General features: G+C 38.4%; 2 protein-coding genes across 10 annotated transcripts in view; both read left to right on the forward strand.

Annotated features, from left to right (window-relative positions):
- Positions 1 to 8,337, forward strand: part of LOC118334438 (nuclear receptor coactivator 2-like) — a 49,210-nt gene extending 40,873 nt beyond the window's left edge. For 4 of the 6 annotated variants that reach the window (XM_035670347.1, XM_035670351.1, XM_035670349.1 and 1 more), the window contains 5 exons: positions 210 to 639; positions 1,507 to 1,738; positions 1,839 to 1,992; positions 2,128 to 2,202; positions 2,997 to 8,337. In XM_035670347.1, coding sequence (XP_035526240.1) covers positions 210 to 639; positions 1,507 to 1,738; positions 1,839 to 1,992; positions 2,128 to 2,202; positions 2,997 to 3,008 — 903 coding nt within the window. In that variant the 3' untranslated portion in view covers positions 3,009 to 8,337. The remainder of the gene's footprint in view (positions 1 to 209; positions 640 to 1,506; positions 1,739 to 1,838; positions 1,993 to 2,127; positions 2,203 to 2,996) is intronic. The other 2 variants (XM_035670352.1, XM_035670350.1) reach the window with 2 other exon arrangements.
- A 3,003-nt stretch (positions 8,338 to 11,340) lies between these two features.
- LOC118335056 (ATP-dependent 6-phosphofructokinase, platelet type-like) overlaps positions 11,341 to 12,441 on the forward strand; it is a 29,467-nt gene continuing 28,366 nt past the window's right edge. For all 4 annotated transcript variants that reach the window (XM_035671240.1, XM_035671238.1, XM_035671239.1 and 1 more), the window contains exon 1: positions 11,341 to 11,548. In XM_035671240.1, the coding sequence (XP_035527133.1) occupies positions 11,440 to 11,548 (109 nt within the window). In that variant the 5' untranslated portion in view covers positions 11,341 to 11,439. The remainder of the gene's footprint in view (positions 11,549 to 12,441) is intronic.

Genomic DNA, 12,441 nt, shown 5'->3' on the forward strand with positions numbered 1-12,441 from the left:
AGTTCAGTTCAGTCATTTTATTGTCTCAGATGTGAAACCTGATTTGCAGTCAAACACAAAAATGATTTCTGTACACAATGTACAGTAAACCATAATACAAAAACAACAATGCAAAAAAGTGTTAAGGGTTAGTAAATCCTTCTGTAGAATCTTGTTGACATCCTATTTCATTTAATCTTAGTGTCACCTCACTGTTTGTCCTCCTGCAGGGAGCCCTCAACGCCCAGATGCTGGCCCAGCGTCAGCGCGAGTACCTCAGCAACCACCTACGCCAACGCCAACAGCAGCAGCAGCAGCAACACATGCACCAGCAGCGTGCCATGATGATGCGGAATCAGGGCATCAACATGCCGCCTAACATGCCCAGCGGGGGCGCCGCTCCTACGCCGATGCCCATGGGCGGCACCAACCCACGGCTCCCACAGGGCAACCCGCAGCAGTTCCCCTACCCGGCTTCCAGCTACGGTACCGGCCTGCCCTCTCCTCCTCCTCATCCCGGCTCCTCCAGCCCCTTCTCCTCCCCTCTCTCCCCCAGCCATCATCTGGCTAGCCAGGGCATGATGGGAAATGTAGGCGGGCACTACAGCGGGGTAATGAGTCCGCCATCTCAGCACAGTGCCTTCCAGTTCAGCAGTTCAGGTATATGATTAGAGCACAGCAGTGGCGTCACAGTAGTCTGTGTGTGCTTCGGCTCTATAGTCGCTTGTTCTGTTGTGGTGGAGGTAATCAAACATAATCATCTTTGTTCAGACTGGTGTAATGATTTGAAGTCCTTTTTTAAGTTGACTGGGTGTGATTGAAGGTTGCATGATGTCAATGTTGCACTCGTTTTGTGTTGCATAGGATTTTCTGCTTTTAACACTCAAATTAACACTTTGTCTGTGCTTTTAACCCTGTCATAAACCAATCAGGAGACTACGTTTTGTAGGGAATGTCTCGGGTGGTGGCTCTGGTGAAACAAAAATCTTATCTTTCCTTCTCTTTTATTTTATTTTTTGACTTCATGTGTCTTTTGTCAGTGTATTAAGTTTGTTGTGAATGCACTCATTTGACAAAAAAAGGAAGGGTTCTTCTGGAACTTTTCAGATTATTAGTTTCTGAAGTGAGGATTTTGTACAATAGTTTGGGGCTTCAGAGAGTTCAGTTAGTTAGATGGACTCGCTGGCTGCCTGGTGGATATTGAACTTGTTATCTTCAGGTTATTGGTTAGTCTTTCAATTGTAGGGTCACCTTAACGAAGAACTGGATATTAAGCAAAGATTTTAAAGATTTTTCCAATGTCAGTACTGACATTAGAGGCAAGATCGTTCCCATTTTTCTTCTCTGTATTAAGTTTTGTAAGACCCCCAAATAAGTTAAGTATTCCTTGTATGTAAGTACATTTTAGAGTAGAGTAGAAGTAGAATAATGTACTAACTAGAAATAAACACTGTTAGTTGATTCCCACCCTTGTTATCATAGCCGTGCATGCTAATTATGACCCCTTTTGTCCACTCCGATCTGCAGGAATGAGCCAGCAGCAGCAGCAGCAGCAGCACCAGGACCCAGTGTCAGGCTTTCCATGTGGGGCTGCGACCCCGCAGAGCCCCCTGCTGTCCCCCAGGATGGGGCAGGGTCAAAGCTCCATGCTGCAGCAGAACCAAGGCCAAACCCAGCCCCAGGGAGGAGCACCGGGCTACCAGGCGAGCACCGACCACAACGGATGGCCCCAACCTGCCAACATCTCCGCCAGCAACAGGTAACAACAGAATAACAAATCAGAAGATTCAGTGTGAACATGATTTGAGTCTTTTTGGAAATATTTTACATGATCTTTGACTCAGCTTGCCTCCTTCCAGTGTGTACCCCCAACAGTCCCAGTCACAATACTCCACACAACCCAACGGAGGAATGTACAACAGCAACAGCAACATGAACCTGGGTGTGATGGGCAGCAATGGCGGCAACATGAACCTGATGTCGGGACAGATGAGCTCCATGAATACAGAGCAGGTGAGATATTTCACAATTTCAGATCAGCTGCCAGCTATTTACTGTTTCATGTCTATACATACACTTATTGGAGGCCATGATTCAGTTTCATTACTGCAATTTGACTTATATTTATTGTGTTTTCCTCATCATCAGGTGAGTGACAGCAGTCTGATCCTGGGGCAGCTGGCGGGAATTGACATGTTGACACAAGAGGGTGAAGCCAATTCTGTAAGTAAAAGATTGTTGTCTTTGTACACATTACCTTGTATATTATGATGTTAATAACATATAAGGTAATGTGTAATGTGTAAGGCAATAACACTAATAAGTCAGTAGAGGTAAACAGAAGCTTATATGTAGAGATGTTATTTGTTTTTCATCTACTGTTAAAACTAAATAAAAACTAAAACTAAACTAGAGACAAAAATGACTGCTCTGTGATGTGCATTGTCATTTCTATATTATATACTTGACGTATTTACCACAAGACAAAGCTGTCAGGATCACCTTGAGATGGTCCTTATGATGACTCTCAAACAAAACCTTTTGTTTAATTTTGATGGCCTGTTCTCTGCACCTGTTATCCTCAAGCGATTGTAAATTTAGTGTACCTCAGGGCTCAATTTTAGGCCCATATTTGTTCCCTGTGTACATGTTACAACTTCCATTGCTCCTACACCAATGATACTACAGTTAATCATTTATAAAACAGATGTTCTTTAAATGGTGTTTCATGCCTTTCAAGTGAAATTTGCTTTAGTTTCCTGGCCCACTTACAGCTGAGGATGCACACGTGCACAGACGCATCATTTCAGATCATAAACATAAGTAACTTCTCTATTGCTGCCATGTGTCAGAGCTTGGGTAGCTGAGGCTAACCAGAACTGTGTCATTCTTTTATATTACTTGCCATAATTATACAAATTATTATATTATATTATATATTATATATATATAATTATTATTATTATTATTATTTCCCTTGATGATTAATGTGATTCCAATTTTTCTGTCTTAATTAGAATTTCTGCTGACCCCGGCTGCGGTTGAGACAAGGTAACACAGGAGCCTGTGCAAAGAAACACTTGACGCCTGCTCAACTCAGCTCAGCTCAGCTCTTGGAGAAGCATCAAGGAGTTGAGGACACATGATTGAAACACTGCTCACTCTGTGACACCAGCCAGCTCAGAGGTACTAAAGACAGAGGACAACCAAGACATGTAAAAACCTTCTGAACTGCATTCACGTCAGTGTGGCTTACTTCATGCTGAGTTAACATTTTATGCAAAAAGTCAGAATTCGTAGGGGAACTGCCATCTGAACCATCCTGACAGCAAATGCGCAATGTGAAGATACAAGAATATTGTTTCACTGCTGATTCAGGGTTTTGTGGGAAACCTTGTATTTTAGCTATTAACTGTAGGTAATGCTTTGATCCTCAATAATTAAATACAGCTCATATAAATCTGTATACTGTACATCATGTTCAAACAATCAAATTAAGGCTGCTAAAAAATTAACAGTACCTTTACTGTAACAGTGTGCCGGATACATTCAACATAATCTACATTTCCACAGAATTATTTTCATCAGTACAACTTAATCAGGCTCTATAATCTCCACTCTGTTGCTCTCTTTAAAAAAAAATGCTGTTTTCACTCATTAATTGAAGCCCACTTTGTTGAAATTTCTTGACGTGAAGCTGCTGTTAGTGAAACTCAACACTTCCAGAAGATGATTTACGATAAAGATATTTTGAGTAATGGATGGATTATGTCCCCTGAACTGACTTCATAGGAAGTGTTGCGTTTTCATTAAAAGCAAACAGCAGCAAACGAATATACTGTAGAACAGGAAACAGGGAGACGCCTTTAGATAAATAAAGGCGCTGCCCACTGTTTAAGGGTTTAACGTACAAAATACAAATATTGTACTCTAGTACACACATCCTGAAACATGTACACTGTAAACACCAGAACTTGTTCACAAAACGGTTTACTGTTGAACCACATAGAATCAAAAAAGTGTTGAAAGGTTTTGTTTTTGTTGTGCAGCATTTTAACATAAAAATAAGAATCATATTTACATCTTAAAGTCAGATTTTCCCTTAAATTAAAATAGAGCTAGGAGCTAAAATTGTGTCTGGATGTATCTGGCACAGTATCTTTGGACACTGTGGAATAAAGTTTATTTTGAGAGAATTATTACTATCAACACATGGAGGATGGTTAACCTCTAGCAGCCTTAACTTGGCTGGAGTTGGATAGAACAAAACACCAGCAACCATTTTACTTTATACGTTTATTAACCGCATACATACCGCCTCAAAATCAAAACAAACTGCATGATGGTAAAGCATAAAAATACTACACGCAGCACCTTTTAGATAAATGCAAGTATAAAATGATGGTTATTAGTCCCAGGTTTCTATACAAGGACCCACGCAGTGTTTGCTGGTAGTATGTTCTCTGGTCAGATGAATGTATTCCCACTGAAAACTGTCATCCTCTCAAGTCTCTGAAGCAGTGTATTTTGTGATCGGGTAAATCTTTCGTGAGTGTTTGAGTGTGAAACTGAAATGATGTCGCAGTTTGACGCTGAAGAAGTGAATGGTTTGACAAGCATAAACAAAAACCTCTGGATTTGGTCTTTTATGGTTCAGTTTTAGAGCCTGACTGAAAACGTCAAATGAGAAGGTTTATGGAAAATATTTTACAGGTATTTATAGTTTTGAAGAAGTTTTAGAGATTCTTTGTATGACACACAAAAAATCAAGAATATCTTTCTTTCAGAAAATCTCTCAAAATGGTACATTTTGATGTTGATTTTAAAATTAATATATTTCAACTGCTGTAGTTACAGGGGAGCTGTATCCCTATTTAATGACTTTTTGAATGAAGGTGACCGTGTATAGATAGTGTACATACTTAGATTTATAATACCCCTTTTCCCAAAAGTGATATAGTAAAATAGCAGTTTGGAGTTTTAGTCCAACAAACATTTTTCAGCAGAAATATTTCACTGGTTGAATTAAACCTCAGTGCGTTGGAGATAAATAATAAGAGTGCCAGTAAATTAACTGGCTTATTTGAAGGTTAAAATTTAAATAATGTATTTTTCCATGCTCTTGTGACCATCCTAAAGTTTTGGTATGCTAGCTACCTAGCTTTACTAGCTAGAAATCAGCTACCTTGCTATTTTGCTAGAGCTATTTTGAAATTGAAAGTTTAGCTACACTAACTAGCTAACTTTGTCTACCCAGTACCAGTAGCTTGAAGCTTTCTGGTTAAGAAGCTAAATGCTACGGTTCATAGTATTTCCTTTCCTAGCGTTTAGCTCTTGCTTCTAGCTGTGGCGGGATAGCAATTGAATTTCCAGAATGGATCAGAAATCCCCTGCAGGAAATGTAATAGCTTTGATCCCCCTGACACTTCACCAACATTTTAATTTGCCTTTGGTCAAAAATAAAAGTAATGACATTCCCATCAGCCTCGGCTGCACTGTTTAGAGCTCATTACTAAGTGATAGCATGCTAACACTGGCACAATGTCTGACTGTCCGCCCACTGAGATTTGACCAATGAAAATATTTCTGCCTGCAAAGCAGCTTTGCCTCTAAAAAAAAGAAAAAAAAAACTATAAATAATAAAACGTCATGCTACTGCGATTCATTTTGAAATGACACTTTGTGGTTGCGATGTACTGGCCTGCAAGAGTCGCTCTCGCATTACAGGCGTTTAGCTCAAGCTCTCTGTCATGCTCAAGGACAATTCAGAAGTGTGTTGTTTGTCGTTGTTGTTGTTGTTGTTTTGGGTCTTTCTGTGGGTGAAGCTGTGATCTTTGAATGACACGGCAGTCTCTACCTATTCTATATACTAATGATGAACACAAATTAAAACCAGTCTCAGGAGGATGTTAAGTTTTGCGCCATGGTTAAAGTCTGACCTTATAAATAATATAATAATATAATACCTAAATTTAAGCTTTCTATTTCACAAAGACGAGCAGGCGACCCAGAACCTTCACTGTCCAAAGTTATATGAATCTTAATACAGACTGGACCTCGAGTATTTTGATTAAGGTGCTCTTATCTATTCATTAGGTGCTGTCTCATACATAAGCTTGTAATTGTGGGCAAAACTGACTGTAACTGGCAATTTGGATGTGTTGAATCTCTCTGCTTGGTTAGATGGCCCAGAAAATGTGTAAAGCACATACTGTAACAATGATTACTTTTCTTCCCAAAAGAAGAATGTGAAAATGCACACTGACTGCAAAAAGAAACACTGAAAACATTATTATTATTATTATTATTATTATTATTATTATTTTAGAAAATGTCCCGTTTTTTCCTTAAGCTTTCAGTGACAGTAAATTATTGTAGAACCTCGAAGAGAATATGTAAGCCATGCAAATGTCCTGAATGTCAAACTCTCTGCAAAGGTTTAAGGCAATCAAGAGCGGGTGTAAATGCTCATGTACAGTAACTCCTAATGTTTTAGATGAAGGTGAATTATTTTCTCTTGATTTTGACTTATACAGTATATTGAAGATTTTTTTTCTTAATCCATAGATGGATATTTTACCAATTGCAAAATACTGTAATTCATGTAAGTACCTTAAGATGCTAAAGACAAAGCATAATGCCTTAGATCTGTGATTCTCTGTCTGGTGTGTAACTGTAAGGTTTACAGATGTATTATATGTGTCACATACTGCTGAGTGAGTGTTTTACCACTTCATACTGTAGGTGTAATGATTAATTAGACGACCAGGATTTTTATATTGTTTCCCCCCCAGAAGTGACACCGAACAATATGTGTTAACTTGTGTGTGAACTCATGGAAATGACAGTAATTCTGTGTTAGCATCAAAACATTTAGCAAATGATTTCGTCTGTAGTTGCACGGTACTGTTGCACCGTTTAACGCAGTGTTTTTAAAGGGGCATTAAGTAATCTTTGGTCTCTGTCGGTGACCTGCAGTAACGTCAGTGTATCTTAACAAGCTATACCAACAACACTTTGAGTTACGGTGGCCTGTAAATGACATTAATAACATAACCAGTGATAATACTACTAAGATTAAGCACCCGTTTTCTTACATTAATGCTTCTAAAGTTCAATATTGAGAAAAATGCTGTGTATATTTTGAATTTTTCACTTTCAGTTCCAAAAGCTTTTTTTTAAATAATATTTTTCTCCAAATCTCTTTTTTTCATTTAATAAAAGAAGCTCTCAAATGTTAATTTTTGTAGCCGTAGAAAGATTTTCCCTAAATAAAACGTTCTAAAGTGGTCCAAAACTTACACTGATTGAATGTGTATTAAAAAGAAAAATCTATTATACTCAATAGAAGGAATGTAAGAATTAAGATGTCGTCACTTGGCTGTTTAAGTTATATTTCACTCAGATCTTTGTTAAAACTGTTCACATTTACTTTTTTAATTTTTTTTTCACAGTTTTTCTTTTTCCTGTTTAAAGCCACTACATGTAGAATTTATCTAATGTAATAAATGGCATCTTAAAATTGTAAATAGGTGCCATCAAGCATTATCTGTCCCTGGGTTGAGGTGTCTTTTGTGATTTGTGACCACTGGATGGCGCCAAAGTCAGAAATGATCTAATCCTACACTTAGTGGCTTTAAGATCTCACTGGTGTGATACTGGTCTGCATAAAACAGCAATGCAGGACATATGTTTCTGCATTGGGGCCAGAGGTCATCAGGATATTTAATCATCTAGTGCTGAACAAATATGTCACCATGCTTTTTGTAGCTTGACACGGAGACTTTATAGCCTTTATAGCTGAAATGTTTCTTTACACAACAGTAGGCAGGGAGTTACTGTTTAAAAGAGCTAGTGCAGGTCAGATTTAATGACAGAAATCGCATAATAATTCAAATAATCATCGAGTAAAGTTACTTAACCTTCACAGAGACATATAAAACACACCTTTTGCCCCTTTTTAGAATATTTTCAAAGGCTAAATACGCAATGATCCGGCCAGTGTATTCCTGAGTTAATTTGTGATCTGCTATAAGTTGTACTATTTGATAAAAAAGTGTTCCACAGTAAAATGGTAAATCAGAGCAATATGTCAAAGCAGAAGAAGAGTGTAGCCGTTTAAAGATCACTGTTTGCAGTTCAAGAGATTTCTTTTCTCTGCCCTGGAGTTCGTATTAAATATCTCAGCGGTGACACAGTCCAGTACATACAGTTTATTCAGAGTGTGAGTGTGTTTCTTATGCAAAAGTCCAGACGTTCACACCACTTTATGCAAGCTGTCGACTCTAATGTTGCTTTTGCCAATTGCTGCTTGTTAATTTATGATTCATGCCACTGTAAATAAATTATTTTTATTGAGCGGGACTCCTTCTGTCTAATTATTTCATCCACTATAGGACCCAGACCAGACACTGACTGCCTCCCAGTGAATGTATGAAAAGACTTTTATTCACCTGCAAACTAATGATGCCTCATCACTGTAATCTGTTACAAATGACTTTTCTCCCTGTGTGTGCAATGCTTGCTTTAGATCAGCAGGGGGCGACATTTTCTAGGGATTTTAGGTATAACAACTGATCATATTCTTGTATTTGTTGTTTTCTCTCAAAAGTTCCCATCATTTGCATCCATTTTTATATTAATCTCATTAGTGTAGTGTCTTTATTAATCCTAAAAGAAATGTAAGTTACAAAATTATAATAAATATACTTCTCCTATATATATATATATATATATATATATATATATAATATTGTACTTTACTTTTTATTAATTAATGTAATGCCTAAACAAAATATAAGGTTATTAAATATTCTATTCACATGGGATGTTTTAAGTTAGAATATATTATATAATTAACTATTTTGGGTTCTTATGTTAGTTTTTAATTGGATGTCTAAATATATACAGTTTATTTATATATATTATATTGTTTATGTATAATATGCCAGTAATTTCCAACTAGGGGTACGTGTACCCCAGAGGGTACTTCAGCAGTTACCAGGGGGTATGTGAAAGGAGTGGAATAACTCAACTCATTTAAAAAAAATAATAGAAATTACAATTTATTTAAAAATTGTGTGAAAATTTAGTAGTAGAAAAATCTAAATAGTAAACTTAAAGCATCCAGTTTGTGCCACAACTTCAACTTTAATGCAAAGTTCAAGCAAAAACAGTGACAGTTCAACTGGTCAAATAAAATCTAATCCTTTATAGTGCTAAATAACATCCAGTTTAAAATCAGTTCAAATTCACACATTTGGAACATGATTGGTGGTATTGATTAAGGAGTACCTGTGGTCATAAGACAGGACTGTGCAGGTATATCTGAGAAAAAGGTTGAGAACCACTGCCAGGCTTCTGTGAATGATAAAAGCTAAGCTAAGCTAACCTATGATACCTGATCCCACAACCTTGACCTCTTTCTATACTCGTTGACTCTGAGGGGACGGTGCACTGACCTTGTCCCTGCAGACTACACAGAAAGTCTGTGTTTCAAACTGTGGACATGAAGTTTAAAAGATGTGTAATAACGATTTTAAAGGCTTTCAGTTGCATTATGGGAAGTGTAGGATCCAGCAGCTCTGGAGCGTGATAATGAAGTCCCCGCCTTTTATAGACACAATGCCAAATCATATTTCCCTATTAAACATCCTCACATGTTTATTTTAGATTTGTGGACAGCAACATAAAACTGGAGTCACTGTAATGCAATAAGTTATTTTAACTCAAACAAGTTGTTTTTAAACATGTTTTAAACATACATACATACATTAAGCCAGTGTCACTTAAAAGTTTAAATATAATCAGTTTCAACATTTTTTTTTTCATTTAAATTAACTCATCCAATGAAAGTGAGTCTGATATTTGGATAGGAATCTTGAATGTAAGATAAGAAACACTGTTTATAGCTGTTTATAAAGACACACCCAGACTCATGTGGTGTTCAAGAAGTTCCTTATTTCAAATGTTAAGCCTGCATTTGGAGAAGTGAGGAGCAGCCAGATGTCTTTAGTCAGGAGGACTTACCACATATGATATAACGTTGCCTTCCCAAGACTCGTCTCCACAGAAAGGAACTTGAAACTGTTCGAGTCCCTGATGTCCCCTGCGTGGCCCCTCCAATCTAATCGCACAGCAACGGCTCCAACTTACTCTCAAATAAAACCTTTTTTTTGTCATGAATGTTACGAAACAGAACAACTGATGGCTGGAGCGTGAGATGCCATACTGTGCTGGGAAAGATACAGTCACTGAGATAAAGCCTGCAGCATGCAGGAGGATTGCTCAAGGTCATGAACTTCAGTTAAGTGTCATGAATTCTGTCTAACTTGTGGTTTAAAGTGTAAAATGATCATGTAATAATTATTTAGAGCGGTTGCATGCAAATATCAGGACGTTAGAATATAAGAAATACATTAAAAATGACTTTGGACCATAAATATATCAGTAGTATCTGAGATTGATGTGTCTGTATTCAGTTCTTTGTTGCTGGCGTTACATAATTCATTCTAATAATCTAATCTCTTTGTGTTGCATTATGTTAACTGTTCATGCTGTTACAACACTTTCTTAGTGTTTGTATTCCAAATAAACGTATGAATTGTTACTGGAAGTCTATTATTTCCTGACTGAAAAGACTGAGTGTCGGTTGCGGTTGGTTGGAATATGTATATTCCCACAGTACGTGATCTGGACGCCCATTGGTGGATTCAGCTGTCAATCAGTAAGACACCGCTGTGATTGGCTGTACGCTTCTGGCTTTGGCTCAGAAAGGTCGTGAGAGCCAAAGAAAGATAGAAAAAAGTGAAGACCTCTCACTCTGCATCTGTGACAGCAACTGGGTGGAAAAAGAGGAAAAACAATACAAATATTCTCCATTATTAACTTTACTTTGATTACAATAAACTCGCCTTTTATAGCCAGAACTAAAAACAATAATTTTATCTTAAGTTGTTTTTATGAATTTATTACAATCACTGTTGGTTATTTTGAATAATAAACTGGAGTTGGACCCATACACCTGCACTGTGCTCTCTGTACACATATATACATACACACATACACAACAACATCATTTTTACTTATTTGTTATAGTATTTTTCTAACGGCAGTAATGATCATTATGTAATTAACATTAACCACAGAAGAGCTTTTGCAATCAATACTGGCCCTACAGACTATAAGGGTGAAAATGTTCTGTAAAGTGTTTTTTAATTGAACTGAAATTCTACACTGTGTAATTTACACATGCAAGTAAAAAAAGAAATAAACATGGAGTGAGCCATCTTCTTCAATGCACGATCTTCGGTGAGGGGGGGTGTGTGTGTACATGGAGCTTGAGGGCGGTGACCACTGCAGTCCTACTACAGTATCTGCTGTCTCGGACGCTGTCAGAGGCTCGCTGTGTTGCTTTGTGTGTTCACACTTTCTGGCAGGTGACAGGGACCCGGCACAGGCATGGCAGGCGCGGTGGCACCGAAGCGGCAGGACACCCGCAAATTCTTCGAGAATCTGTCCGGGGCTGGCAAATCCATCGGGGTGCTGACCAGCGGAGGAGATGCCCAAGGTAACGTCGCCTAGTTCCATCATCGGACATCCCCGCTACCGACTGTGACCGCAGAAATAAACAGGGAAACTGAACCCAGCTCAGTGCAGTCTGTCGGTGATAGAGATTTTAAAAAAAGGGTTAATTTTAACTGGAGAAATGACAAGCACGGTAGCCAAACACCTGTCCGATAATGGATGTGTGGCCGCAAAGCTTGTCCGATAAAGGACTCCTTGCGTTACAGTTACATCAGTAGTAAATCAATGAAGGCGCAGGGTAACAAAGGCTGCGTCTCCGTGCGTAAAAGAGGAAAAGTTGGGTGCTTTTTAGATGCATATGCAGCTTATACATGCTGCCCGTGCATCTGCGGTCTCTACCTTCCTATTTATAGGATGTTAAATAAATCTGAACGGCGGTTACGCAACAGCTGACGCTCCCGTTCACACTCCTGTCACACATTTGTACATGGATGCTACAATATTTCTCACGGATGGAGCCGGTTTAATGCTACATTCAACCACAGTGATAATCCAGGCCTGCTATAATGAGTCCCAGTGGAATGGGTGCGTTTGGTTTCATTTTGGAAAGCAGCACTAGTATCAACAAGTGATCGCGATCAATGAATAATTCAGAAGACATCTCCCCCTTACATGTTTCCTTTCCTTATAATGCACCATTACATTTTATATGCGCTGTGCTGCCTGCGTTGGCTGGACGGCGCATGTGTCCGTTGGTGCGTCTGCGTCCCTGTGCGCATCCGCGGTGCTCTCAGGACATGTCATCTAATAATCAAATGAGTTATTACTATAATATTTATAATAGGAGCTCGGACAGTATGCAGTGACCTTGCTGGAGGTCTGTATCATAGGATTGTAAACCCATTGTGTGTCTTACTGACCTGCCTATGTTGTATT

The sequence above is a fragment of the Morone saxatilis genome, unplaced genomic scaffold (assembly GCF_004916995.1).
Source record: "Morone saxatilis isolate NCDOM2014 unplaced genomic scaffold, NCSU_SB_2.0 Contig23, whole genome shotgun sequence".
Classification (NCBI taxonomy): Eukaryota; Metazoa; Chordata; class Actinopteri; family Moronidae; genus Morone; species Morone saxatilis.